General features: G+C 41.5%; 2 protein-coding genes across 8 annotated transcripts in view; one reads left to right on the top strand and one right to left on the bottom strand.

Moving 5' to 3' along the window:
- Window positions 1-16,307, top strand: part of SEC24D (SEC24 homolog D, COPII coat complex component) — a 112,446-nt gene extending 96,139 nt beyond the window's left edge. For both annotated transcript variants that reach the window (XM_059066742.2, XM_059066741.2), the window contains exons 18-23: window positions 1,061-1,199; window positions 1,994-2,112; window positions 7,018-7,197; window positions 9,455-9,646; window positions 10,630-10,719; window positions 15,476-16,307. In XM_059066742.2, the coding sequence (XP_058922725.1) occupies window positions 1,061-1,199; window positions 1,994-2,112; window positions 7,018-7,197; window positions 9,455-9,646; window positions 10,630-10,719; window positions 15,476-15,616 (861 nt within the window). In that variant the 3' untranslated portion in view covers window positions 15,617-16,307. The remainder of the gene's footprint in view (window positions 1-1,060; window positions 1,200-1,993; window positions 2,113-7,017; window positions 7,198-9,454; window positions 9,647-10,629; window positions 10,720-15,475) is intronic.
- Window positions 1-27,356, bottom strand: part of METTL14 (methyltransferase 14, N6-adenosine-methyltransferase non-catalytic subunit) — a 72,351-nt gene that overhangs the window by 2,568 nt on the left and 42,427 nt on the right. Inside the window, exons 12-17 of one of the 6 annotated variants that reach the window (XR_010841135.1) lie at window positions 14,375-14,580; window positions 13,017-13,158; window positions 11,276-11,325; window positions 6,856-7,485; window positions 6,306-6,523; window positions 2,736-2,983 (exon numbers count right to left, since the gene is read on the bottom strand). Coding sequence is in view for 1 of the 6 variants with exons in the window: in XM_059066747.2 (XP_058922730.1) it covers window positions 14,564-14,580 (17 nt within the window). In the remaining 5 variants the exon portion in view is untranslated. Of the gene's footprint in view, window positions 1-2,724; window positions 2,984-6,305; window positions 7,486-11,275; window positions 11,326-13,016; window positions 13,159-14,217; window positions 14,581-27,356 lie in introns of those variants that run through there. The other 5 variants (XR_010841136.1, XR_010841137.1, XR_009336207.2 and 2 more) reach the window with 5 other exon arrangements.

The following is a 27,356-nucleotide window of genomic DNA, read 5'->3' as shown; positions in this document are numbered from 1 at the left end:
AACTGGAAGCCATGGAGACTTTGAATTAAAACAGGAGAAATTCTAATGGTCATAGTTTTCAGACACAAGCATCACCCTCAAAGAAAGGAGAGTTTGGCATCAAGTTGAGGAAAAACTCTGATGTTTATTTTAAAATCACAGCTATTTGGGGAAATGGTTACTTGTTTGCATTTTTGAAATGTATGCCTATATTATTAGTATAAAACATAAGGGCTTCTCTGGTGGCGCAGTGGTTGAGAGTCCGCCTGCCGATGCAGGGGACACGGGTTCGTGCCCCGGTTTGGGAAGATCCCACATGCCGCGGAGCGGCTGGGCCCGTGAGCCATGGCCGCTGAGCCTGCGCGTCCGGAGCCTGTGCTCCGCAACAGGAGGGGCCACCACAGTGAGAGGCCCGAGTACCGCAAAAAAAAACCACACACACACACCCGTAAGTACATCACCAAAGCTAGTTGTCCATTTTTTTTTTTTTTTTCTTTAGTCGTGGCAAGCAGGGGCCACTCTTCATCACGGCTTCTCTTGTTGCGGAGCACAGGCTCCAGACGCGCAGGCTCAGTAGCTGTGGCTCACAGGCCTAGTTGCTCCGCGGCATGTGGGATCCTCCCAGACCAGGGCACGAACCCGTGTCCCCTGCATTAGCAGGCAGATTCTCAACCAGTGAGCCACCAGGGAGGCCCTAGTTGTCCATTTTTAATCGAAGTGAGCCTTGAGGACTATGAGAACATGAAGGTATTACTTCTGGACCTGAATCCCTGGTAATAAAATCTGAGCTAGGAAATGTAGACTAGTTGTGGAAATGCACAGAGATATGTGCATGTGAATAGCCCCATCAAAGCTTAAGTTTAAACCAGTGAAATGCTACGTGAGAACCCAGTGTATGACTGGTCATTATTCCTCCCTTATGTGTTGTTGTTCAGTCTTTAGCAATAATAGAAAACATCCTGTAGGAAAGTTTAGAGGCCTTTTGTCTGTACACACTGTTCTGCAAATGTAAATAAGATCAGGCTAGCTTGGGTGAATATGTTAACCAGGAGAACATGTGCCCTCGACGTTGCCTCTGCAGTGTGCCGTGCTTTACACGACCGTCAGTGGGCAGAGAAGACTTCGGATTCACAATCTGGGCTTGAACTGCAGCTCCCAGCTGGCTGATCTCTATAAGAGCTGCGAGACTGATGCCCTCATCAACTTCTTTGCCAAGTCAGGTAACACTCTGCTAATTCTGGGGCGCAGTATACCTTGCCTAGTAATGCAGGCAGGCCTCGTTGGTTAATCGAGTTAGTAGTAGCTGACAGGTCCTGCGGTGGTGCCGCCTTTCGGTGGGTAAATTCAGAATTTGTAAAAGCGAAGGGTGAGGGAGAATGATCAGCATTTCTAACTCTAGACCAATAAGGAGAGCAGTGAGTGGGGCCTGTGCTGTCCAGTTTTGCTTAAAGTTTCTTTCCCAGGGGGACTGAGTTGAAATTGAGGAAGGTGATACTTAGACTCATTATGGTATATGAGTGCGCCCTCTGGGACAAGAGGGTAATAGAAGATGGTCCCTCAGGTGAGACTGAATTTGCTTATCCATACCAAGATAATTAGGAAATGGTAGGGGCCTGAGGGGTTTTCTGGGGGCTTCTCCCCTCCCTGCTCCAAACCCCAACTGAAATACTACACTAAGGTTTAGAAGAAAGAGCAATCCAGCCCATAAGAATTCAGAACATCAGAAGATAGTAAACTGGTCTTTCTTTTCTTTGTGTGGGCTCAGAGTTCTGTTTCTAATATTCTGAGGAAAATTCTGGACCAATTACCTGCCTATGGTTATAGGTAGGCTATTGTTCCTCATCTGCTAAATTATAATTAGTCAAGAGGAGAGCATTAACAAACGGCGTGAACATTTTTAAATGCTGTTGTCCCTTGCTGAGTGGTCTGAAGAGCAATGTTGTTTATTATTATTTGAAGGGATCAATTTCTGAGCTAAACCTTTGATGCCCTTTTCACTGTTTTGTGCACGTAGCTTTTAAAGCAGTTCTACACCAGCCCTTGAAGGTCATCAGGGAAATTCTGGTTAATCAGACCGCCCACATGTTGGCCTGTTACCGGAAGAACTGTGCTAGTCCATCTGCAGCCAGCCAGGTAAGTTACCAGCTGTCCTCAGGTGCTGAAGTGTTACAAACACCTACTTGTTCATTCAGCGTTCTGCTAGTAAAGGCTTATGATGTTCCAGGCACTTAGATGCTGTATAGTAAACCATGCAACCAAGACTGACAATGCCATTTTGGGGGACTGTGGTATATTAGAGCCAACATTAAAATGCTTAGTGGCTTTATAAGATGCATGAACCCAAAAATGTGTGTGTATATTGGGTTGAGGGTCACTACATTATGTATAAACAAAAGAGTGTTATATGTAAGAAATGTCAATAGAAATGGGGTTATCTTTTGCATGGATGAAGATGGATATAGAGTTATGAAATGTGGGTGGTGCTTAAACACTTTTTGGACATTTATTAACAATCAAAGTTGACATGAACTAATGGCAGTAATGATTCTTTTACATTTTATAAACAAATATAATTTATAAATTTTGGAGTTCTTTATATTTAAAAGTTAATAATAGGTATGAAGAGTTTTGAAAATATTGTCTCTCTCATCTAATAATTTGAAATTTTAGAAGATCCTTTAAATAAACCTGACTCTCTCTTATAAAAACGAAACACACAGAAAAGGAAAAAAAAAAAAAAAAAAAAAGGTAGAACCTCATGTCCACATTTATTTTTACATCTGTTTTCTTTCTCATATTCTTCCCCTTCAAAGCTAGTTACCATTTTTCATAGTTATGTATTGACTATCTGAGTACAGAATTTGGATTAAAGAGAAGACAGTAAGCAACAGACGGGAAAACTTTCCGGTTAATTCCTTGTGGACAGTGACATGTGAAACCCCACCCAAAGCAACCCTTCAGCAGCAGCGATAGTGCAGATACATCTGGGGGCCAAATTCATAATCTGGGTAAAGAAGGAAATTAAAACAAACATAGTTATTAGCTTGGACTTTTCACAAAAATTCCTTTCTGTGCTGTCCAGAGAGATTAAAGTAGCCATCCATTCTTTCATCTCCTGTTGATAATCACAAAAGCAACTCTTAAATCTGGACTTGCCACTCCAGTAAATTCCAGTATCAGTCCCTGTTTCAGAGCACACGTGTTTACTTTATACAAAGCCCCCCAGGTGCACCTGGATATAGTCCAACCGAGACCACTTTACTCCCCAGTTTTACTACTTGTTTTGGAGCTCTGGAAACATGGAGTGTTTCCATACTCTGTCTCTGGAGTATCTCATGCCTCTGAAGGATTGTTGAAGAAGAACAGGTTATAGTTAGTGTCCCCTCAGGAAGTTCATTTGCTAATGTTAAAACAACCAGATTCAGAGACCTTAAGTCAAAGATCTGTTGCCTATTAAGGGAAGAAATGAAACTGGTCGGTTGCTGCTGGTTTAAAGATTTGACTCTACTAAGCAACAACATTTGATGACAATTTTTTTTTTTAATCTGATAAAGATTATTCCTGTTCTTTTGGAGATTTTTCTTTCTCCATTAGCACATTTCAAGTGTACCTTTAACCTAGGATTATCCATCACGGAGTGGGGAAAATGTAGAGATTATAAAACTGTTAATAACGATAATATATTAAAATATACCATTATTTAAAAACAGAATGGCTGGACTTGAGGTTCTCCTCAGAGAATGTAACTTCAAATTTGGTGGCTTTCCATAGTTCACTTGCAAGAAATAATTTCCATGGAGAAATTCGTAAAGGAATTCCACTGTTTTACTATAGAGCCCAGTTTCCTTGATCCAAGCAAGACTGTTAAGGACCTATATACTTGGATTATATGATACTGGACCTCAGGAGATTTGCTTTTACTGAATTGCCAGGGCCGGGACTAGGCCGATGCAGAAGAGGTGCTTAAGGTGTAGAAGTTAAGGAGACGCCACTTTGCGGGGGTCACAGGATAGATGCTGGGTTAAGACATATCATTAAAAACAACATTAAAACAAATTTTTAAGTTTACATAAGCAATGTAGATTCTTTTTTATTAAATCTAACAACTCACTGTTCTGAACTTAAATGTATTACACCATATGGGAGTGCCCTGACTTTAAAAGGCAAGTCACATGACCTTAACTGTAAAGTAACAGTTTTTTTTCATTACCACATCTGTTACTTCAAAACCCAAAGCAGAGAATTCTCCAAATTCAATTAAACTGTGGATTCATGAATTTCCACTCCCTCCTCACTCACACTTTTTCTCCCTGAGAATAATTTCATTATTTATGGAGAGGATCAAGGAGGTGGGGAAAGGTTTTAATTGCCGATGATCCGTTGCCACATTTTCTTCTCCACATCAAAAACACTGACTAAGACTGTCTCTCTGTTTTCTTTCACTCTAACTCCATTTTTCCTCTTTATCATCAAATTTCCTTCTTAGCTCCTCTGTTCTCGTCCCCCTGCCCTCTATAATCCAGTCTCCTCTAATCAGATTTCTTAGTCCTGATAGTGTCATCATGGGCCAAGCTCACCTCTTTGTGGTGTTCAGGACAACAAATTTCTAAACTGTCTTTAATATGACCTGATTAATGAGCAGCAACCAATGAATTGCAAGATGATATTAAAAAACTGTGCATATATGCTTCTCTATGGGAATCTTAAGAACATTCTTAATCCATAACATCTAAGATGCCTAACTGGTAATTAGCCCAGAAATAGTATTGGAGCCACATGGCTCTGGAATATGACCATGATCTGTGTCCTATACCTTTGGATAATAATTTTCTTTTTTTTTTTAATCCTAATTTTCCTTGGTTGAAAACATATTCCAGTACCATACGTTGTCAAATAAAAAATACTTTACGCTAAATAACTGAAAGAAGTCAGACAAAGAAAGACAAATACCGTATGATCTCATTTGTGTGTAGAATCTAAAAAACAAACAAACAGAAACCAAGCTCACAGATACTGAGGTCAGACTGGTGACTGCCAGAGGCCTGGGGGGCGTGGAGGGGGGCAAAATGGGTGAAGGGACTCCAAAGGTACAGACTTCCAGTTATAAATAAGTCCTGGGGAAGTAATGTACAGCATGGGGACTGTAGTTAATAACACTGAACTGCATAGTTGATAGTTGCTAAGACAGTAGGTGTTAACAGTTCTCATTACAAGAAAAGAAGATTCTGTAACTTTGTACGGTGATGACATTAACTAGATCTATTGTGGTCACCATGTCACAGTATATTCAAACATGAATTATCATGATATATACCTGAAACTAATATAATGTTGAACACTGATTATTCCTCAACCTAAAAAAAGAAAAAAATTTTACGCTAGAGAGAAAATTACAAGAAAAGAGCTTTTCCTCATATGAGGAAACATGCATTTATTTAACTGTCTTTGGTTCTTTGAAAGGAGATAAAAATTGAGAGGGAAAACTAACTACAAAGTAGGACTGTTCTGAAATATGTTTTCCTGAACCAGTGAAGTAAGTTCTGTTTACACATTCCTTACTTAATAGATCATGAGAAGAGACCTGTGATAAAGGGATTTAAGTTGAGGAATAAATCCTTACAGAGCCCTGAGGGAAATTTCCTTTTTGGTGTGGATTCTGATAAGTATATATTCTTTGTCATCATTAAGATAGAAAGCTAAAAAGAAATCATGAATTTATAGACCAGATATCTCTATTTGCAGATTATCATTATCCCCTATGTATACTTTTTAAAAAAAAATATTTCGTTGTCCATTGACCTACTGTTAAATAGAAGGAAGTGACATTCAGATCAGTCGATCTTGATTCTTAGCCATATTTATAAAATTGAGTTGGGAAGAAGGTTAAACACACAGGCAAATTACTTGTAACTTTACAAATTACAAATTATTTGTAGTTTTTTTACCCATTAAGTTGTGTTTCTAGAGCTGTTTAATTGTGTTATTATTTGGAGCGTCACTTTCTGGTATGTACTTTGAGGCAGTTAGAATGAAGTCAGAATGAGGTCACACGAGCGAAAGAGGGGGCGGAGAGGAAGGTACAGGTGGATTATAAAGGTAGAATAGAAAGAATTTATGTACTAACTGAAGGTAAAGAAAAAATGAAATTAGGGTTCGTCTGGTAGTTCTAATATCTAAAATAGGAAACATAACAGGAAGAACATGTTTGTGGAATTGTAGGAGTTTGAGTTTTCATTAGCATTCAGTAGTGACACAGCTGATAAATTCATGAAGCACTTTGTTTTATTTTCTACATATGGTATTGCAATTTCCTTATTATGGTTTACCTGTTACATGTGTATCATCCCCAGCGGACATTAGACGTCTTGCATGTGGACTATGCCTCACTCCTCTGTAGATGCTCGATGCTTTGCGCGAGCCCGGGATGTGGTGGCACCCATCCAGTGTCTGGTGAGTCTGTGACTAGCAGGTGCGTGAAGAGCATAGAGGAAGGGAGATCTCGTGGGCAGTTGGAAATGCTGTTCTTGAACTCAAGAGGTAGAGGCTGGTAATACAGATTAGGAAATAACATTTCATTTCATTTCATAAACATGTATATGATACTGTCTGTCCCGCACTATTGTGAGTGCTTCACAAATGGGAAATAATTTAATCCTCGTAACGGCCCCGTGATCATGAAGTAGAGGGGCTACTGTTCCTTTTTTAGAAGAGAAAACCGAGGGGAAGAGAGGGTAAGGAATTCGCTCAGCGTCCCACAGCGGCCGAGAGGCAGCGCCGGGCCGGGCCCCCGGCGGTGAGTTGGGCTGAGAAGCACTACACCGAGCTGCTGGAGCGCTAGAGAAGAGAAAAGAAAACCGCCTGCCGCTCTCTCGGTACCTGCTCTGTGCCAGTTTCCGCGCTCTGGGTGCTTCACGTGGGTTACCATTTCATCCTCTCCACAATCTCAACAGCAAACCTTTCTATTTTACAGGTAAAGTGCTGCAGGTCTTGATTTTCGGTAAAGACCAAGCATCTGAAACCAACGTCTCTCTCTTCCAGCTCATTTTACCAGATTCCATGAAAGTACTGCCAGTGTACATGAACTGTTTGTTAAAAAACTGTGTGCTGCTCGGCAGACCAGAGATCGCAACGGATGAGCGGGCCTACCAGAGGCAGCTGGTCATGACCATGGGCGTGGCCGACTCTCAGCTTTTCTTCTACCCACAGCTTCGGCCGATAGTAAGCACGCCGCGCTGGCGCATTTCCTAGAGGAGTCTGGAAGGGAATCGTATTTTGCCTTTTGCCGTATGTTACGTCTGAAACATTTCGTTCTTAACAAGAAACTTACGGGTCACGCGTGGGCTTCACAACGCGTCGTGTGGGCCTGAGCGCCGGGGCTCTGGGCGAGCTGCGCATGCGCTTCAACCCGCGCTCTCGGGGTCTGTGGGGGTGGTGGGCGGATCTGCGGAGTTATTCACGGAATCCTTCAGATGACTGCTTTTCCTTCCTCGTTCCCAAATTGGTAATCTTCAATTGAATAGGCAGATTGAAAAGCGCGTTGACAAGTTGTTGAAGAAATCCAGCCTTACGGCATGAAAGGCAACTAATACGTGTGTATGTGGGATTTCACGTGCACACACGTTATGTTTTTAGACGGTATATGAATGAATGTCTAAGAGTCACCACATTTCATCAGAATGGCTATGATTAGTCTTGAGCAAATGCTATCAGGGGTTTGTTTACAAATCAGCATATATTTGAGGCTACCTACACTGTACACGGAAGGAACTGTGCTTGTCCTCAGAGAGTTTACTGGGCAATATATTCTACGCATTTAGGGGTAATCCTTGATGTCGTGAATGCCCCTGTACTCTCTGACTAGACTCCCTCCCTTGAGACCTAACAAGTTATAATTGAGGGGTAAGAGGGGGTCAGGCTGATGGCTTATTTCTAACTCCTGTATCCAAACTCATACCCAGGCTATTGAGCCTTTCAATCAGTATGAATGTTAGATGTAAACTGTTAACAAACAATTGATTTTCATATAAAATTGGATTATCAACTATGTGCCAGAGAAACTAGACTCTTAGGGACATGAACATCACCACTCCACTGAAATCGCCTTGCTAAACCCAGTGGGCAGTCCTTCTCTTTTCTGACCTGTCCACAGCATCTGACAGAGTTTTCTCCCTCTGGAAACACCCTCTTTACTTGGTTTGTCCCAGTTTCTCTCCTGCTTCCTTTGCTAGTTTACCCTGTTTTCCCTGTTCAAGTACCCCGGAGCTCAGTCCAGGGAAGCTTCTCCTGTCCATCTACGCTTAATCCCTTGGGGGTCTTACCTATGCTCTCAGCAACATTTCTATACTGATGGTTCCCAAGTTCCTATCTCCAGCAGTACCGCTGCCCTGACTGTGGATGTGTCTGTGCCCGTAGCCTCCCGAGCATCTCTCCGTGAGCGTGTTAACGGACATCTTAAACTGAGTCCTGATTGGACCTCCCACGCCTGCTTCTCCTGCAGTCTTCCCCATCTCCATTTATCACCCCTCCCTCCTTCCGGTTCTTCAGGACCAACGTCCTGCAGTCACCCCTGGCTGCTTTCTTCCTCACCCACCCCGTCTCATCCATCAGCAAACATGTCGGCTCTCCTTTCCAAGATAATCCAGAGGCTGACCACTTTTCACCCCCCATACGTCACCACCCAGACTCAAGCACAGTCACCTCTCCTGCGGACCCCGCCGCAGTCCCTCCTAACAAGTCTCCTTGCTTGCCCCTCGTCTGGTTTTGGCACAGAAGTTAGAGCGATCCTGTTAAAACAATTGTCAGCTCATGTCCCTGCGCTACTCAGAACACTCCAGGATTTCGCATTTCAGTAAAAGCCAAAGTTCTTACTGCCCTGGCCCAGTGCTGCCTGTGCTACGCTGCCCTCCTTTCTGTCTGACTCATCTTATTACTCTCCCCTTTCTCACTCCACTCCAGCCACACTGGCCTCCTTGCTGATCCTTGAACATCCCAGATAAGCTCTCGCCTCAGGACCTCTGCACCAGTTCCCTCCATCTGGAATGCCCGTCCCCAGATCCCCCCACGGCCCTCCACGCGTGCCCTCAGGTCTTTACTCAAAAGTTATCTTTTCAACAAGTCTTCCTGGGCTCCCCTATTTAAAACCGTAACACTACGACCACTGCCACCACGGACATGCCGTATCCCACTTTCCTGCTTCTTTTCTTTGTAACTCTTAACACCATCTACATTTCTATATATTTAACTTAGATTATTTGTTGTCTCTTCTTCCCTCCAGAAAATGGTTAGCTGTATAAAGCAGGGATTATTGTCTAATGACTAGTAGGGTAGTAGTAGATAGGACTAGTACATAGTAGGAACTCATTAAATATGTACTGGAAGGAAGAAAGGAGGAAGGGAGGGAGGGGAAAAGAAAAGAGAGGAAAGAAGGAAGGGAAGAAAGAGGGAGTTTCTAACTCTCTTGCCTTTGCCTGCATAGCACACATTAGATGTCAAGAGTACAACATTACCTGCTGCTATTCGTTGCTCTGAGACCCGTCTTTCAGAAGAAGGGATATTCCTGTTGGCTAATGGTCTGAACATGTTCTTATGGTTGGGAGTAAGTAGCCCACCGGAACTCATCCAAGGAATATTTAACGTGCCATCTTTTGCACATGTCAACACAGATATGGTAAGTATATTTTTTCTTTGTTTTGCAGTAATATACAAATTCTTAAATGTTGCTTTCTTTTTAGAGGCAGTTGGCACTTTGAGACATATATATGAAGTATACTTGTTTTTTTTTTAATAAAAAGATCTTAATAGTCTTAATGTCAACGAATACACAGAGGGAGTGGAATGTGAATATAAGTAATGAATTTCCTGCCTTTTTTTTTTTTTTTAACAACTCCTGTGAAAAATATTGGCCATGATCTTTTCCTGAGACTTGTGACTTTGTGGTAAAATGTTCTAAGTCACTTTTTCAATGGCTAACTCAAAGATGATGTATTAGCTCTTGGTGTCTTCTTGCTTAGAAGCATTAGCATTTTACTGTCTTAATGGAGGACATCTAAGTCCAGATCTTTCGCATCCCCCAGGGGCCACATGCGGCTAGGTAGTTATCTTTTGTTCACCATGAACCAGATTTCAGGGAAATCTAAGAGGCCACATTCCCTTTGAGAAATCACATTTGGTGGTTTATTTTCATGTTGGAACAGTGGTATTTGGATAGCATTTTCCAAATGCGGTAATGCCTCAGGGTCCTGCAACTGATCCGCTGAAGGAATAAAGTGTGTCCTTTTCTCACACAACATAGCCTTGAAAATATCCGTCTTGCAAAGGGATTAAAATCATGGTGAATGGGTCAAAGACATCCTTTGTAAAAAAACATAACACCCTTTGTGTCATTTCAGTGATATACATGTGTCAAGTTCCAGGGGAGGATTTTTATTTTCAAAAGAGAGTTCATTGGTGGAAATGCATGCTGATAAGTATGAATAGTTTTTAGTACATTTTTTTCATATTTTTGTTTTTTAGGTAAATGAACTAAGCCAAGAGTTCAGTATATGGTTTAGAAGGATGTTTTTTAACTTTAACATTCTAGTAATCTCATTCTGCTTCTATCTAAATGTCAGAAATTGTACTGAAACTTAAACTTGAATTTCTTAAATTTAGACATTATTGCCTGAGCTGGGAAACCCGTACTCACAAACACTCAGAAAGATAATGGGTGTTATCCAACAGAAGTGGCCATATTCAATGAAGGTAAGAATGAGATTATTTTTCTTTTTTCAAGTCTTTTAAAAAAAATTTCCTTACAAACTTTTAAAATGCATGTCCTATATTTTTATAACATGATTTTTTTTTTTAATAGAAAACTCACATTAACCTCTAAGTATATCTACCTACTTGTCAATCACAAACATATAAAAATAAAACAGCTATCACCATGGGTTCACCATGGGTCATCTTACTAAGTATTAACTTAGAAACAATTGATATTATTAACAGGCTTTGAAATGATTTTTCCATCAGTGCTTAAAATTACTTAGAACGTGTGTTATATTTGGATTTTACAATTTTTGATTTATGATCTCTGAAAAATTTTGCTATTCTACTCCTTCTAAGGACTCCTTTTTGAGTTTGAGGAAAGGAGTTTAAAATGTCTGTATCTCAGGAAAATTATGCCTTGTCGCTAAGTCCCACGTACTCACCTCTGTCTTCCTTCTCAAGCTCAATATTAGAATCTCCTGGAATTTGGAATGTACAGATGACAGTGGTCTATGACTGTACTACTTCCTGCAGAGGTATAGACACTCACCTGAAGGCAGGCCTCTACAGGAGCCAGGGTATTATGGGGCCATTTTCCCCCTGAAACATAAATGTGATTATCAGTTAACGTCAACATTCTTTACCATTGATACTCACACATGCAAACATCAACTTTAGGTAGAACTTAGGAAATTTGAACTAATAAAGAGCTTTATAATCTCTAGGACATCTGGGTGAACATAAAACCTTTCCAGAACTGTTTTTACATCACTACTTGGGTTCAGTTTTAGGACAGGACCTAGAGATGGCAGAGGAGGTTCAAAATAAACATGTTCTGCACTCTCTGAACGCCCTGGAGACATGTAATGAAATCCTAGGGTCTCTTATGAAACACAAACTGAAGACCGCTGGTCCTCAGAATGCACAGCAGGGATGACCCACCTTTGTCCCCGCGGTAGCAGCTGCGTCTCCACCACTGACCCCATTTGCAGAGAAGAGGCCAAACTAAACATGGGGCTCACCCTTGTGCTCTCCTCTGCTTTCCTTCCAGGGGAAAAAACCCTTTGCTCTCCTCTGCTTTCTCCCACCTGCTCCAGTAACCCCTTATCAAGGTCAGGTCAGCTTTGGTTATTAAAATAGCTGGGGTAAGCTCCAAATATGATATGTAAATAAAATATAAGCAATTGTGTAATAAAATAATTTTAGCTTGAACATTTAATCAGATTTTTTTATGTACCAGTGGCAAACTTATCTGTTGTTTGTAAAATCCTTGACATTTTTCACGGTATCATCTGTATAAAGATTTTGAAAATCTAAAATCCAGAGATGTGAGAGCTAAGGGAATCTAGGAGATACCTGGTCCACGCCTAGCCTTTCAGCTCCCCCCATCGCCATTTAGCAGATACGAAAGTGAGGCTCAAAGGAGTTCACTGTTCACTCACTTGGTCAGGGTTGCACAGCTAGGTCACGACAGACACAGGCCTGACCCTGGCTGTTTAGTCCAATGCACTTGGTTTTGCATGCTTTCCTCCAACTTTTGAAAATGGACCACACAAAGGAAATGAAAACACATTTAAGGAGTCTTTAAATCTCTTTGAAAGAGTCAAGATTGACTAAGATTGAGAAAGCTGAAATGGAAGGGTCAAAGATAGCAAAATCAAACCCAGAAGGCACTGCTACCTTCTAGATTATGCTAATTAGTTTTTCAGAAAATCAGCCCTCTTAGACGTCACTGTCTGCACAGTCTTACATTTGTGGGGGAACAACAACAAAAAAAGATTCCTATCACTGTGTGTTCCCAGATTACCTAAATCAAATGCCTTACTGATAAACTCTACCCCTGCCCTGCTGCCCTGCTGCCCTGCTGCCCTGCTCGTGGTCACCCAGGCTCCAAACTCTCTCTCCTTCCTCTTGTGTTTTCTGGATAACTCCCTCCCCATCGGCTCCTTTCCACTTTCCAAGCTGTTCAAATCTACCTTCTTTGAAGCTGCTGCTTCTCCAAGATTCTGCTTCCTTTTCCTTTCATTTCATCCCACAGATTTGTATTGAACACTAGCAGCACAGCAGGCGTTTTACTGCCATGCTTGCTGAAAAGTCATCTGTGTAAACTGCTTATAGTTCCTTATTCCCATCTCTCCAGTTTTCGATGAACTGCCAAATTGCTAAAGACATTTTATTCTCGATCCCTTTACAGAATTTACAAGATCAAATACTACTTCTTTCCTCAGTTTTTCTCTTCTGTTAGATTTCAAAACATCATACTCTCCTGATTCTTCTCCTTTCTCACTGACCTTTTTCCTCTGGCTTCTCTTCAGTCATCTGCCCCTTAAAAAGAGTTGCTGTTCTCTTAAGTTATATCCGTGGCTCTCTTCTCCTTTCATTCAACATACTCCTTCTGGGCCATCCTAATCACTGCTACCTTTTATCTGTTCCCTGTGAAATAGGCAATGAGAGACGAAAATGGCTTATGAAGTACAATAATTCTGTAAGGCCACTGGTGAGCTGGCCCAGAGAATATCAGACTTAGACCTCTTGAATTAGCCAGTCATTTCTTGGAGAGGACACACAGGAAGCTGGGAAGGAGACCAACAGTGACCATTTTGCTGTTCTTCCCCCACTCCACAGAGCTATGTCCCTCCCTGTAGAAATGTTACGGAGGGTAACAAAATATGGATTCCCAATCCATCCCAGTGTTTTCTCCTCTGATTTGTGTGGTGTACCCCTTGAGGAGAAGACCACTAGCGTGTCAAGATAGCATACCCCCCACTTCTATAAACGCAATTCCCTGAGACCTTCCGCCAACAAGTGCTGGGTGGTCCAACTTTGTAGAGACTCGAATGGTAGAGCAGGATATGAATTACTTTACCTTATGGTTGAGTTTCCCCCCAAGGCCAAAATTCACTCCCAAGTCCATCTCCCACTTTACATCATGGCCAGATGCATTCATCAGACAAGGTTTTACAGCGAGTACCACATGAAAACCAAAAAAATAACCTAAGTGAATGGCAGCATTAGAAAATACCCCACAGATGAGCAATATGAACTTCCATTAATTTCCATAGAGAAATTAAATTCTAAGGAAATCAAGGTCTCAAATCCTTCCCTCCACAATGGTTTTTATTCTGCCCAGTCTCAGCCTGAGTTGTGTCACTGAGGCTGGACCCACGTTGCTGTTGCCAATAATGGACAATGGCAGAGATCCTAGTGGCACCTGGGGAAAGGTGGAGAAAACACAAGGAAAGAGAAAATCGCCTTGGTTTCAGGCTCACCAGGATGCACATCTTAAACTCCTTTGGAGATGTTTCCATGAAGGGGTTAGTTTCTTTCCCCACGTCAGAGTGGAATATGACTATCCACACAGCTGTTCCAGTGTCAGCTCCCAGGGCTTGGCACTGACAAGCCAAGACATCACACGTGTCCATATCCACATGGAATTAGCTGGCTTGTAATGGTAGCAAGCGGTTGTTATATTATTATTAGTTCGGGGTTGGTTCAGAGTTTATCAGCCGAAGGCCCCGGCCAAAATAACATAAAGGAATAAAAGCAAGCCATGTTGACAACACTATTCTACTTGATTAAAAAAAAAAAAGAAAAGCCTATATAAAGCAGCAGTAGGAAGCAGGGCCCTCCCAGCCAATATGTAACAAACCTTCCTCGCTGCAGCTGGCGTGAAGCTAGTAGCCGCAGGCCCTTTGGGTGATTCCGCACGTGAAAGGAAGTAAGATGATGCCCTGGCTCTTCTGAATTATACAGGAGGCAGGTGGAGACAATGATTTGCATGTGTGGCTCCATTAACCATGCTCATGGCTCAACAGATACCAAATTCTGACCGTTCTGATCATCTGCTCTGAATTCCTGAAACAGAGTGAGTTAAGGGGGCGGTCAGTAAGTAGAAGGGCTCAGAGGATTCATGACGGACTGCCCTCTTCTGGGTTCTTCTCCATGTGCCTCTTCCTCTAGAGCAGCACTGTCCAATAATGCAAGCTGCACGTGCAATTCTATACTTGGTAGTAGCCACAATTCAAATGTAAAAAATCCATTTTGATAATGGATTTTATTAACCTAGTATATCCGAAATATTATCATTTCCACATGTAATCAGTGTAAAAATTGTTTTGAATGCTTGAAGAATTTATTAATTTTAGTGGTTTAAGAACTTTACGTTTTCTTTTTCATCCACTTCCTTTGCACCTACGCTGCCTAATTCAGATCCTCATCATCTCCCACCTAGATGCTTCCAAGCGCTTCCTGTCTGGTTTCCCTCATCCCCCCAGTGCATTCTAGGTGCCATGACCAGTTGTTCTTCAGCACCTTCACTGGACCACATCCCCTACAGAACCCAGAGGCATCACCTCCCATTGCCTTTCAGAAGTGTGGGCTAGTTTACATGCCAGGCAGGACAGTGTCTTTTGTATGTGGTCCCCGCATGGAGTGCTAGCTCGGCCCCCACCTCCTTAAGGAAATCCCACCCTGTCCTTTAAGGTTCAGTACAGTCACTACATTGTGAAGCCTTTCCCGTAGCACTCGGCTTATGTTTCACTGTTGCCACTTATAATTAATTGTATGTCTTGGTTTTTGTGGTTTGGGGGTCACTGCCTCTCTCCACTCTGGATAATAGGCACTTTCCTATCATCCTCCAAGGCCTCACAGACAGTGGACGTTATGTAATTTTGGAGAAATTGAAGGATACAAAATTTAGCCACATCCAGAAAATGTTTACATCCAGCTGCCTTGTTGTTTTTTTTCCTAGCTCACGATAGTAAAGCAGAGAGAACAGCCAGAAATGGTTTTCCGACAGTTCCTGGTAGAAGACAAAGGACTTTATGGAGGATCCTCCTATGTGGATTTCCTTTGCTGTGTTCACAAGGAGATCTGTCAGCTGCTTAACTGAACCTTCTCTATTGTTAATACTGCATTTCTAAGGAGATAATCTCCTTCTTGGTGCCTAATTCTCCAGATAATAACAGGCTAGTTTTGATTTCTTGCTCATTTTCAGAATAGCTTTCCAAGACGGCATTTAGAACTACAGCTTTGGTGCTCAGGTATAAAGCCAATGAAGGTACAATTGTACCTTAAAGGGAACAGTCTATTTCTGACTGCACAATTTTTAACTGTTAAAACTGATGCAGTTTGCATTTCATGAAAGGCATCGTTTACAGAACTGTAAACATTCTCAATTTTCTTTGTGCTAGACATATAAATTATTTTTCAAAATGTATAGATTTGGAGTAAAAAGTTTTGGTTCCTCTCCCATTTGCAGTGAGGAATAAAACAACTTAATTTTTACATTATACTTAATTATTTTAAACCATGTAACCCCATTGAACACATTTTTCAACTTAAAGTTTGCATAGCAGACTTTTAAATAACCTTGGAATCTATTTGGTAGAACAATTTGTGTTCTACATTTTTTTCATAATTTTATGTTGTGTATGTTAAAACTATTTTCCAGTTGTCGTTCTGTCTGTAAAACTGTCTTTACCAATATTCTTAATGGTTCCCTGTACAATTTTGATGGTTTCTACCTGTATATAATGGATCTTAACCAGTTCAATAAATCACTTCATATGCTCTTACTCAGCAGACAGAATTCATTATTTAGGTATTTTGAGATTTTTAAAAAGAAATAAGGGCAGTAGTTAAAGCATCTTGGAAAACGTTGTTTGGATGGATCACTAAAAACTAAATATTTGGGGGGGAGTTGAGGAGAATTAGGTAAATAAATAAATATAAGCAACGTCAGAGACAGTGTACTTGAGAAAGGCAATTTAAAAGTTCTCCAATATGTGGGGCTTCCCTGGTGGCCCAGTGGTTAAGAACCCGTCTGCCAATGCAGGGGACACGGGTTCGAGCCTTGGTCTGGGAAGATCCCACATGCCACGGAGCAACTACGCCCATGCACCACAACTACTGAGCCTGCACTCTACAGCCCACGTGTCACAACTACTGAGCCCGCGAGCCACAACTACTGAAGCCCATACGCCTAGAGCCCGTGCTCTGCAACAAGAAGCCACCGCAATGAGAAGTCCACACACTGCAATGAAGAGTAGCCCCCACTCGCCACAACTAGAGAAAAACCCACGTGCAGCAACGAAGACCCAATGCAGCCAAAAATTAAAAAAAAAAAATTATTAAAAAAAAGAGAAATGTTAGGTTTGTCAATATGAACGTGCAGTGGGATGAGAGCATATATGATCCCAAGCTACTTTTTTTACAAGAACTGCCTGTCAAGTAAGTATGGCGATGATCCCACTCCACTCTGAGGTGAGTGTTCAGTTCTAGGCACCATACACTGTGTGAAACAGAAGCCCAGACCACATTCCTTAGTTCACTTGAAGATAGTCTAATGAATCAGATCAGTCAAGATGGCAGAGTAGAAAGATCCTGAACTCACCACCTCTCACATGCACAACAAAATCACTAGTTGCAGAACCACTGATGCAAAAAAACAGAACCTACCAGAAAAGATATACAACTAAAGATAAAAAGGAACCACAAGTAGATGGGTAGCAGGGGTAGAGTCATGATACAAACAAGTCTCGTAACTCCAGATGGGCGACCCACAAATGGGAGAATAATTACAATTGCAGAGCTTCTCCCAAAGGAGTGAGAGGTCTGAGCCCCATGTTGGGCTCCCCAGCCCAGAAGCCCTGCACTGGGAAGATGAGCCCCCAGAGCATTTGACTTTGAAGGCCAGTGGGGCTTACTTTCAGGAGTCCCAGAGGGCTGAGGGAAATAGTAACTCCAACTCTCTTAAGAGTGCACACAAAACCTCACCTGCTCCGGCACCCAGGGCAGAAGCAGTAATTTGATAGGAGCCTGGGTTACGCCTACTTGCTGCTCTTGAAAAGTCTTCCAGAGAGGCAGGAGGCATCTGCAGCTCCCCTGGGGACACAAGACACTGTGGCAGTCATTTTGGGGAGCTTGTTCTACCAGGTGGACACTGATGCTGGCAAGTGCCATTATGGAACCATCCCTCTAGCTTATCAGCCTCAGGTCCCAGCCCTGCCCCACTCAACAGCCTGTGGGTGCCAGTGCTGGGATGCCTCAGGTCAAGTAACTAACTGCATGGGAACACAGGCCCACCCACAGGAAGACAGGCTGATTTAAGACCCTCTGTGCAAAGCCCTGCCACCAGAGGGCTCAGGGCCCGGCCCTACACAGCAGACCACAGGCAATAGCCCTGGGACAGCCCAGGGCTCTCCAGCCAGAGACCCCAGGACCCAGCCCTACCTACCAGAGGGGAGACACCAGCCAAAAGAAAACCGCAGCTCTACATACCTGCCCCACCCACTACCAAGATAACAGAAGCTTCAGAATCCCCAAGACCCCACACCCAACTGTGTCAGGAACCAGCCCCAACCACCAGCCATCTGACACCAGCTCTGGGACACCTAGGCCCTGCATCCAGACTCCAGGACCTGTTTCTGCCCGCCAGTAGGCCAGCACTAGCCCCAGGACCTGGCTTTACCCACCAGTGGGTGAGCAAATGCATGGGGTCTCCTGGACCCTGACTCCACACACCAGTGAGCCAGCATTAGCCACGAGGCCCCCGGGATTCTGCAGTCAGTCACCTTGTGACCCAGACCTGAGATAGGAAAAGGTAAAAAAATTGAAATATCTTTCTCAGACTCATCAAGAAAAATGAGGGCCCAAATCAATAAAATCAGAAACAAAAAATTAGTTACAACCAACACCACAGAAATACATAGGATCATAAGAGATTAGTAAGGACAACTATATGCCAATACAATGGACAACTTAAAAGAAATGGACAGGCTTCCCTGGTGGCGCAGTGGTTGAGAGTCCGCCTGCCGATGCAGGGGACACGGGTTCGTTCCCCGGTCTGGGAAGATCCCACATGCCGTGGAGTGGCTGGGCCCGTGAGCCATGGCCACTGAGCCTGCGCGTCTGGAGCCTGTGCTCCGCAATGGGAGAAGCCACAACAGTAAGAGGCCCACGTACCACAAAAAAACAAACAAACAAAAAAACAAAAACAAACAAACAAAAAAAAAGAAATGGACAAATTCCTAAAAAAGTACAGTCTCCCAAGGCTAAACTAGGAAGAAACACAAAACATGAACAGTCCAATTACCAGTAATGAAACTGAATCAGTAATATTTAAAAAAAAAAAAAAAACTCCTAACAAAGAAAAGTCCAGGACCAAATGACTACTCACGTGAATTCTACCAAACGTTCAGATAAGAGTTAACACCTATCCTTCTAAAACTATTCCAAAAACTTGCAGAGGAAGGAACACTTCCAAACTCACGCTATGAGGCCAGCATCACCCAGATACCAAAACCAGATAAAAATATCAAAAAAAGAAAATTACAGGCCAATATCACTGATGAACATAGATGCAAAACTCAACAAAATATTGGCAAACCAAATCCAACAATAAATTAAAAGGATAATATACCATGATCAAGTGAGATTTATTCCAAGGATACAGATTCTTCAATATCCACAAATCAATCAGTGTGATACTCCACATTAACAAACTGAAGAATAAAAACCATGTGATCATCTCAACAGATGCAGAAAAAGCTTTAGACAAAATTCAACATCCATTTATGATAAAAACTCTCCAGAAAGTGGGCAAAGAGGGAACATACCTCAACAAAATAAAGGCCATATATGACATGCCTGCAGCTAACATCATACCCAAGGATGAAAAGCTGAAAGCATTTCCGCTAAGATCAGGAATTCTTGTATGCCCACTCTCACCACTTTTATTCAACAGTGTTGGAAGTCATAGCCACATCAATCAGACAAGAAAACGAAATAAATCCAAATTGGAAAGGAAGCAGTAAAATTGTCACTGTTTGCAGATATCACACTATATGAAGAAAATCCTAAAGATGTCACCAAAAAACTACTAGAGCTCATCAATGAATTCAGTAAAGTTGGAGGGTACAAAATTAATATAGAGAAATCTGTTGCATTTCTATATATTAACAACAAACAGAAAGAGAAATTAAGGAAATAACACCATTTACAATTGCATCAAAAAGAATAAAATACCTAGGAATAAACCTACCTAAGACATGTACTTGGAAATCTATAAGACACTGACAAAAGAAATTAAGGACAACACAAACAGATGGAAAGATATACTGTGTTCATGGATTGGAAGAATTTATATTGTTAAAATGACTAAACTACCTGGGGCAATCTACAGGTTCAGTGCAATCCCTATCAAAATACCAAGGGCATTTTTCACAGAAGTAGAGCAAATAATTTTAAAATTTGTATGGAAACGCAAAAGACTCCGGAGAGCCCAAACAATCTTGAGAAAGAAGAAAAGAGCTGGAGGAATTATGGTCCCTGACTTCAGACTATACTACAAAGCTACAGTAGTCAAAAGAGTACAGTACTGGCACAAAAACAGACACATAGCAATGGAACAAAGTAGCCCAGAAATAAACCCACACACTTATGCAATTAATCTATGACAAAGTAGGCAAAAATATACAATGGGGAAAAGACAATCTCTTCAATAAATGGTGCTGGGAAAACAGGACAGCTACATGTAAAAGAATGAAATGAGAACATTCTCTAATACCATATACAAAAATAAACTCAAAATGTATTAAACAGCTAAATGTAAGACCAGAAACCATAAATCTCCTAGAAGAAAACATAGGCAGAATGCTTTGACATAAATTGTAGCAATACATTTTTGTATCTGTCTCCTGAAGTAAAGGAAAAAACAAAAAGCAAAAAACACAAATGGGACCTAATTAAATTTAAAAGCTTTTGCACAGCAAAAGAAACCATAAACAAAACAAAAAGACAACTACTGAACAGCAGAAAATATTTGCAAATGATATAACTGATAAAAATACAAAATGTATAAACAGCTCATACAACATCAAAAAAAACAAACAACCCAGGACTTCCCTGGTGGCACAGTGGTTACAAATCCGCCTGCCAATGCAGGAAACACGGGTTCAACCCCTGGTCTGGGAAGATCCCACATGCCGCGGAGCAACTAAGCCCATGTGCCACAACTACTGAGCCTGCATTCTAGAGCCCACAAGCCACAACTACTGAGCCCAAGTGTCACAACTACTGAAGCCCATGTGCCTAGAGCCTGTGCTCCACAACAAGAGAAGCCACCATGATGAGAAGCCTGCACACTGCAATGAAGAGTAGCCCCCGCTCGCCACAACTAAAGAAAGCCTGTGCGCAGCAATATAGACCCAACGCAACCAAAAATAAATAAATAAATAAATATAAATAAATTTTTTAAAAAAACAACTAAAAAAATGGGCAGAAGACCTGAATAGACATTTTTCCAAGACATACAGATGGCCAACAGGCACATGAAAAGATGCTCAACATCATTAATCATCAGAGAAATGCAAATCAAAACCACAATGAGATATCACACCTGTTAGAATGGCTAGCCTCATAAACAAGACAAAAAGACAACCCTCAGAATGAGAGAAAATATTTGCAGATGAAACAACAAAGGATTAATCTCCAAAATATACAAACAGCTCATGCAGCTCAATATCAATAAAACAAACAATCCAGTTAAAAAATGGGTGGAAGACCTAAATAGACAATTTCACCAAGGAAGACATACAGATGGCCAAAGGCACATGAAAAGATGCTCAACATCACTAATCATTAGAGAAATGCAAATCAAAACTACAATGAGGTATCACCTCACACCAGTTAGAATGGCCATTATCAAAAAATCTACAAATAGTAAATGCTGGAGAGAGGCTGTGGAGAAAAGGGAATCCTCTTGCACTGCTGGTGGGAATGTAAATGGATACAGCCACTATGCAGAATAGTATGGAGGTTCCTTAAAAAAATAAAAATAGAGCTACCATACAACCCAGCAATCCCATTACTGGGCATATACCCTGAGAAAACCATAATTCAAAAAGAGTCATGTACCACAATGTTCATTGCAGCACTATTTACAACAGCCAGGACATGGAAGCAACCTAAGTGTCCATCAACAGATGAATGGATAAAGAAGATGTGGCACATATATACAATGGAATATTAGCCATAAAAAGGAACGAAATTGAGTTATTTGTAGTGAGGTAGATGGACCTAGAATCTGTAATACAGACTGAAGTAAGTCAGAAAGAGAAAAACAAATACCGTGTGCTAACACATATATATGGAATCAAAAAGGAAAAAAAAAGGTACTGATGAGCCTAGTTGCTGGGCAGGAATAAAGAGGCAGACATAGAGAATGGACTTGAGGACATGGGGTGGGAGGGGGAAGCTTGAGCGAAGTGAGAGTAGCATCGACATATATACAGTACCAAATGTAAAACAGTTAGGTGGTGGGAAGCAGCAGCATAGCACAGGGAGATCAGCTCGGTGCTCTGCAATGACCTAGAGGGGTGGGATAGGGAGGATGGGAGGGAGGCTCAAGAGGGAGGGGATATGGGGACATATGTATGCATATGGCTGATTTGCTTTGTTATGCAACAGCAAATAGCACAGTATTGTGAAGCAATTATACTCCAATAAAGATTAAAAAAAAAAAGAATGGCTAGCATCGAAAAGAGCATAACAAATGTTGGCGAGGATGTGAAGAAAAGGGAACCCTTGTACACTGCTAGTGGGAATGTAAATTGGTGCAGCCACTGTGGAAAACTAAAACTAAAAATAGAACTACCATATGACCCAGCAATTCCACTCCTGGGTACATATCTAGAAAAAACAAAAACACTAAGTTGAAAAGATACATGCACCCCAATGTACACAGCAGCATTATTTACAGTAGCCAAGATAAGGAAGCAACCTAAGTGTCCATCAACAGATGAATAGGTAAAGATGTGGAATATATATACAATGAAATACTACTCAGCAATAAAAAGAAAATGAAATTTTGCCATTTGCAACAACATAGATGGACTTGGAAAGTATTATGCTTAGTGAAATAAGTCAGAGAAGATAAACACTGTATGTTATCACTTACATGTAGAATCTAAAAATTAAAACAAACTAGTGAATATAACAAAAAAGAAACACTCACAGATACAGAGAACAAACTAGTGGTTACCAGTGGGTAAAGGGAATGGGAGGAGAGCAAGGTAGGGGTAGGGCATTAAGAGGTACAAACTACTACATATAAAATAAACTACAAGGATATACTGTCCAACACAGGGAATATAGCCAATATTTCATAATAACTATAAGTGGGGTACAACTTTAAAAAAATAAAAAGATAGTCTAATTATTGCCCTGTGTGTTCCCAAGGGTATAGAAATAGAACCAATAAACAGAAGTGACAAGGTGTTGCTCAACTGAAAGAAGAACCTCCTAAGTAATTAGGCCCTCAAAGAATGTGCTGTTCAAAGAGGCAGTATGTTCTCACTTAACAAATATTTATTTCAAACCTGCTATGTGCCACGCACTATGCCCTCTACTGGGGAGACAGACAACAGTAAGCAGCACAAACCAAATCCCTGCCATCTCTACAAGTAAAGTTTCATAAATACCATGACATGCTATATATATATTGTATGTGTATGTACTCCTGACATGCAAGTATATATATAGCATATATACTAGGGATAGCTGACCTAGTCTAGCTAGGGGGCAGGCGCAGTAGATTCCACAGTAGTTACACTGAAGCTGGGGCCTGGAAAATTTAGCAGACATTAGCCAGGTCATCGGGAGTATTGGTAATATTCCAGAAGAGGGAAAAATATGCATGAAGGCCCAGAGTTAGAGAGGGCATATATTACCCTCTCAATAAACTTAAAGGATTTTAAGTTTAAAGTTGACTGGAACTTACTAAGGAGAAAAAAAGTGGCCAAAGATAAAACTGAGTGAGTCCTAGTCAAGGGGGAGTTTGGACTTCAGCCTAAAGGCAAACTGTAGACATTCAGTGACTTCAGCAAGAGTGGAAAGATCACGCTCTAGGAAGAGCACCTCGGGGGTGCAAGGTGGCAGAGCTAGAGGCAGAGCCCATTTAGGCGGCTCTCAGAGTAGTCCCTTGAGGGTGGCCTGAACTAAAGTAAGGGTACTTGACAGAGGGGGACAGGGAGGAATTGGAGTTAGTGAGGGAAAGGGAAGTGTCTGAAAATGATTTCTGCTTTGGGCAGCCGGGTAGACAGTGAGACCATTCCCTAAGAAAGGAAACAGAGGAGTTGAAGCAGACTGCGCATATGTGTGTGTGTGTCTCTCTGTGTGTAAGCGGTAAGGGGCAGTAGTTCACATCGGTACATGCTGAGGTCCCCTGTAAGCTATGCAAGTGAGATCAACTATAGCACCTAAATATATGGGGTCTGAGGCTCGGGAGAGAACTCTGGGCTGGAAATTTGCAAGCCACCTACATATAGAGGGGGGAAAAAGCTACACAAATGGATGAAAGAAACGGGGCAATCCTGTAGTGAGAGCACAGCAAATCCTTGACAGAGTAAAACAGCAACCTGAAGAGACTCAGGTTGCTCAGTAAGAAGGAAAACCTGGCGAGAGGATGTCACAACGCCAAGGGAAGAGAGGGGTGCAGGGAGAGTGGGCAGCCAAGATGCAGGCTTCCCAAAGGCAAGCTAAGAAGACTAACATGTTGAAATTAGTAAAAAGGTCATGGAGAACTGGTGAGGGCGGTTTTACTGGGTCAACGAGCTTAAATGCTAGATTGGAACAGCTTGAGAAATGGGAGGCAGAATGGAGGCAACTCAAGAAGGGGATGAGAGAGGGTCACAGACAGAAGGGAGGATTCTGTTGTTTAGGATGGGCAGGGATGATCTGACATTTAAACGCTGGTGGAGAGTCCAGTATTATGCTGGAAAAAAAAAATAGTGGCAGTACTATTTCATTCTTCAACTCTAAAGAATGTTGAAGATTGAAAACAGAAAAAAAACAATAAAACCAAAACCAATCAAACAAACAAAACCCTTAGAAGAGCAAGACTTGGAGGACAGAAGGGAATATAATAGAGTACAAATGGAGAGATTCGATTTCAATGGTAGAAGAACCCAATATATAACGGAACTGCTCCAGTGAATCCTGAACAACCACTTGCCAAAAATGGTGTGAGTGCTGACCCACGGTGTTCTGAAATTGTCACCCCTTCCCCCAAACCTTGAGACGCAGTAGAACATAATGGCCAAGAGCATGGGCTCCAGAACCAACCATACAGATTTCTATACCAGCTCTACCACACAGCTGTGTGATACAGGTGAATTAGAAACCTTTCTGTGCCTCAGTTTCCTACTCGGTTGTTTCAAGGATTAGGTTAATAAGTGTAAAAGGTTTAGAACGGTCCCTGGCACAGTGTGGCACCCAGGCATCACAGTTCATTGCCCTTATTATTTTATTAAGTTTTTAAATTAAACTTGCTAAGGATCATGAAAAGTAGGACTAATCGGACTCCTACATGCCATGAGAATCTTAATTTATATCCTTAAAACCAAGCATCTTTAAATGCGATAGAAGGGTCCAGTTAAAAAAGATGGTTTCAGAGATTTCACTTCCTAGAAATCTAGCCTAATGACAGTAGGTTGAGAATTAGGAACAGTATATTAGTCTTTTTTGTAATGTTGTCAGATGGAAACATGGCTCTCTATTAATATAATAAGGAAGAGTAAGGATCAAAATTTAGATCATGTTCAAGGATAATCTGAAATTGAACTTCAGCTCGTCTAGGAGGCATTACACACACTATAGTGTCTGAAAGCTTCCAAAAAGGTTAGTCAGTAATCTTCCAGAGAAGACAATTCTTAGGGGAGAATTAACTATGTGATTTTTAATTGCTGACTGAATAACGTGGATAAAAAGGAAAAAACATCTTAATTGAAAAGGCAAGAGAAATCCCCTAGTCATCATCTCTAACAGATGTTTTCTGGCCTCTGCTTGAAAAAACAGTGATGAGAAGCTTACTCCTTTCCAAGCAGCCATTTATGAACAGTTGTTAGAAAATCATATTTAGCAGACTGTTTAACTGAAATGTCCCCTTTTTGTGCAAACTGTCTTTTGAGGGCACAGGTGAATTCTTCTTCCACTTGATGGCAGTTTTCAGATAGTTCAAAGGCTATCACGTATCCCTATCATGTCCCTCGTCCAGGCCAAACTCTCCCAATTCCCAAAGTATGTCCTCATGAACATGATTTCCAGAGCCATTGTCATCCTAACTTAATACAAGAAAATCCAGTTTTAAATCACATTAACAACGAAGTCAATTTGGGAAGCAAAATGACTAGTGTCTAGTTTAGGAAACTATCATTATAATAGTGACTGCAGATCCAACCCCACTAGTATGAGTTGTGCAAGAATTTCTAGGGCGTACTTTTTATTTTCATGACATTTAAAAAAACTGTTACCAGTTATAAACACACAGCTCTTTTACAATAAGAATTTTCAATTTTAAGACCTTTTACAGAATAAGACTTTGAAGTCAGTATTTTTCAAACTCAGGTATCCTTTGGGTCCATGAAAAACTGTTTCTTTGAAAACATGTTAATGTTTGAAAAATAGTTTTAGGATACTGCATGGCATTTAGAGTAATGTTACCCAATCAGTGTATTTGGCAAAAAGGCTATTACATTTATAAATTCGGGGAAATCAGATTCAGCATACTGATACAAATTTGTAGCAGGAAACTTCACTGTACAATAAAAAGTCATGTTTTAAAAATCAACCTAATTGGGGCTTCCCTGGTGGCCTAGTGGATAAGAATCTGCCTGCCAATGCAGGGGACACAGGTTTGATCCCTGGTCCAGGAAGATCCCACATGCCGTGGAGCAACTAAGCCTGTGCACCACAACTACCAAGCCTGTGCTCTAGAGCCCGCGAGCCACAACTACTAAAGCCCGTGCGCCTAGAGCCTGTGCTCCACAATGAGAAGCCACCGCAATGAGAAACCCGCACACTGCAACGAAGAGTAGCCCCCACTCTCTGCAACTAGAGAAAGCCCGCGCGCAGCAACGAAGACCCAACGCAGCTAAAAATAAATAAATATTTTTTTAAAAATCAACCTAATTGAATCAGAATCTCTATTTCATAGGACTGGCAGGTAAGATTTCCTATCTTTGGTCCATACTGATGACTAGTGTCAAAGCCCCACGGTCTCCTGAAGTCCAGGGCTCCTCTGCTTCCACGTTGTGTTTGGGGGGAAATGAACGTGTAGCCTGGGGACGACACTTCCCTATGTGCACAATTCAGCTGCCTCCCGGTGAGGTCATCTCTCCCTGAGGCAATATTCCCGACCAGCAGCAGTTTCCCAAGACTCCTGGGAGCCACCCGGTGCCCGTCCTCAACCATCCTGTCCTCTCTTCACTCTCAGGCAATCCACTCTCCCTTGGGTCCACTATTACAAATACGAGTCATGCAGTCCAACTTTTTACTTAAGCTATTATTAACAAGGTGATACAGATGTGGTTAAATAATTTGCCTTACTTTTTTAATAGGTTGCATCTGGCACAAGTATTTTAAAAATGTGTGTCCTGGGGAAAGAGTCAGATGCCTTTAAAGTTAGACCAAAGTAAATTGATTCTGTAAGTCCACTGATAAGTAGTAAGTCAGTGGAAATTACTTTGTTTCCTCAGCCTCAAAGATGATATTGTTATTTGAGAGAAAAAAAAAATCCTTACTAGAGAACCACATTCCTCTTATGCAGCAAGAAAGTAACAGAAGGGTAAAGA

The sequence above is a fragment of the Kogia breviceps genome, chromosome 6, assembly GCF_026419965.1.
Source record: "Kogia breviceps isolate mKogBre1 chromosome 6, mKogBre1 haplotype 1, whole genome shotgun sequence".
Lineage (NCBI taxonomy): Eukaryota > Metazoa > Chordata > Mammalia > Artiodactyla > Physeteridae > Kogia > Kogia breviceps.
The sequence above is the reverse complement of the archived record's forward strand: the minus strand, read 5'-3'. Positions and strand labels throughout refer to the sequence as shown.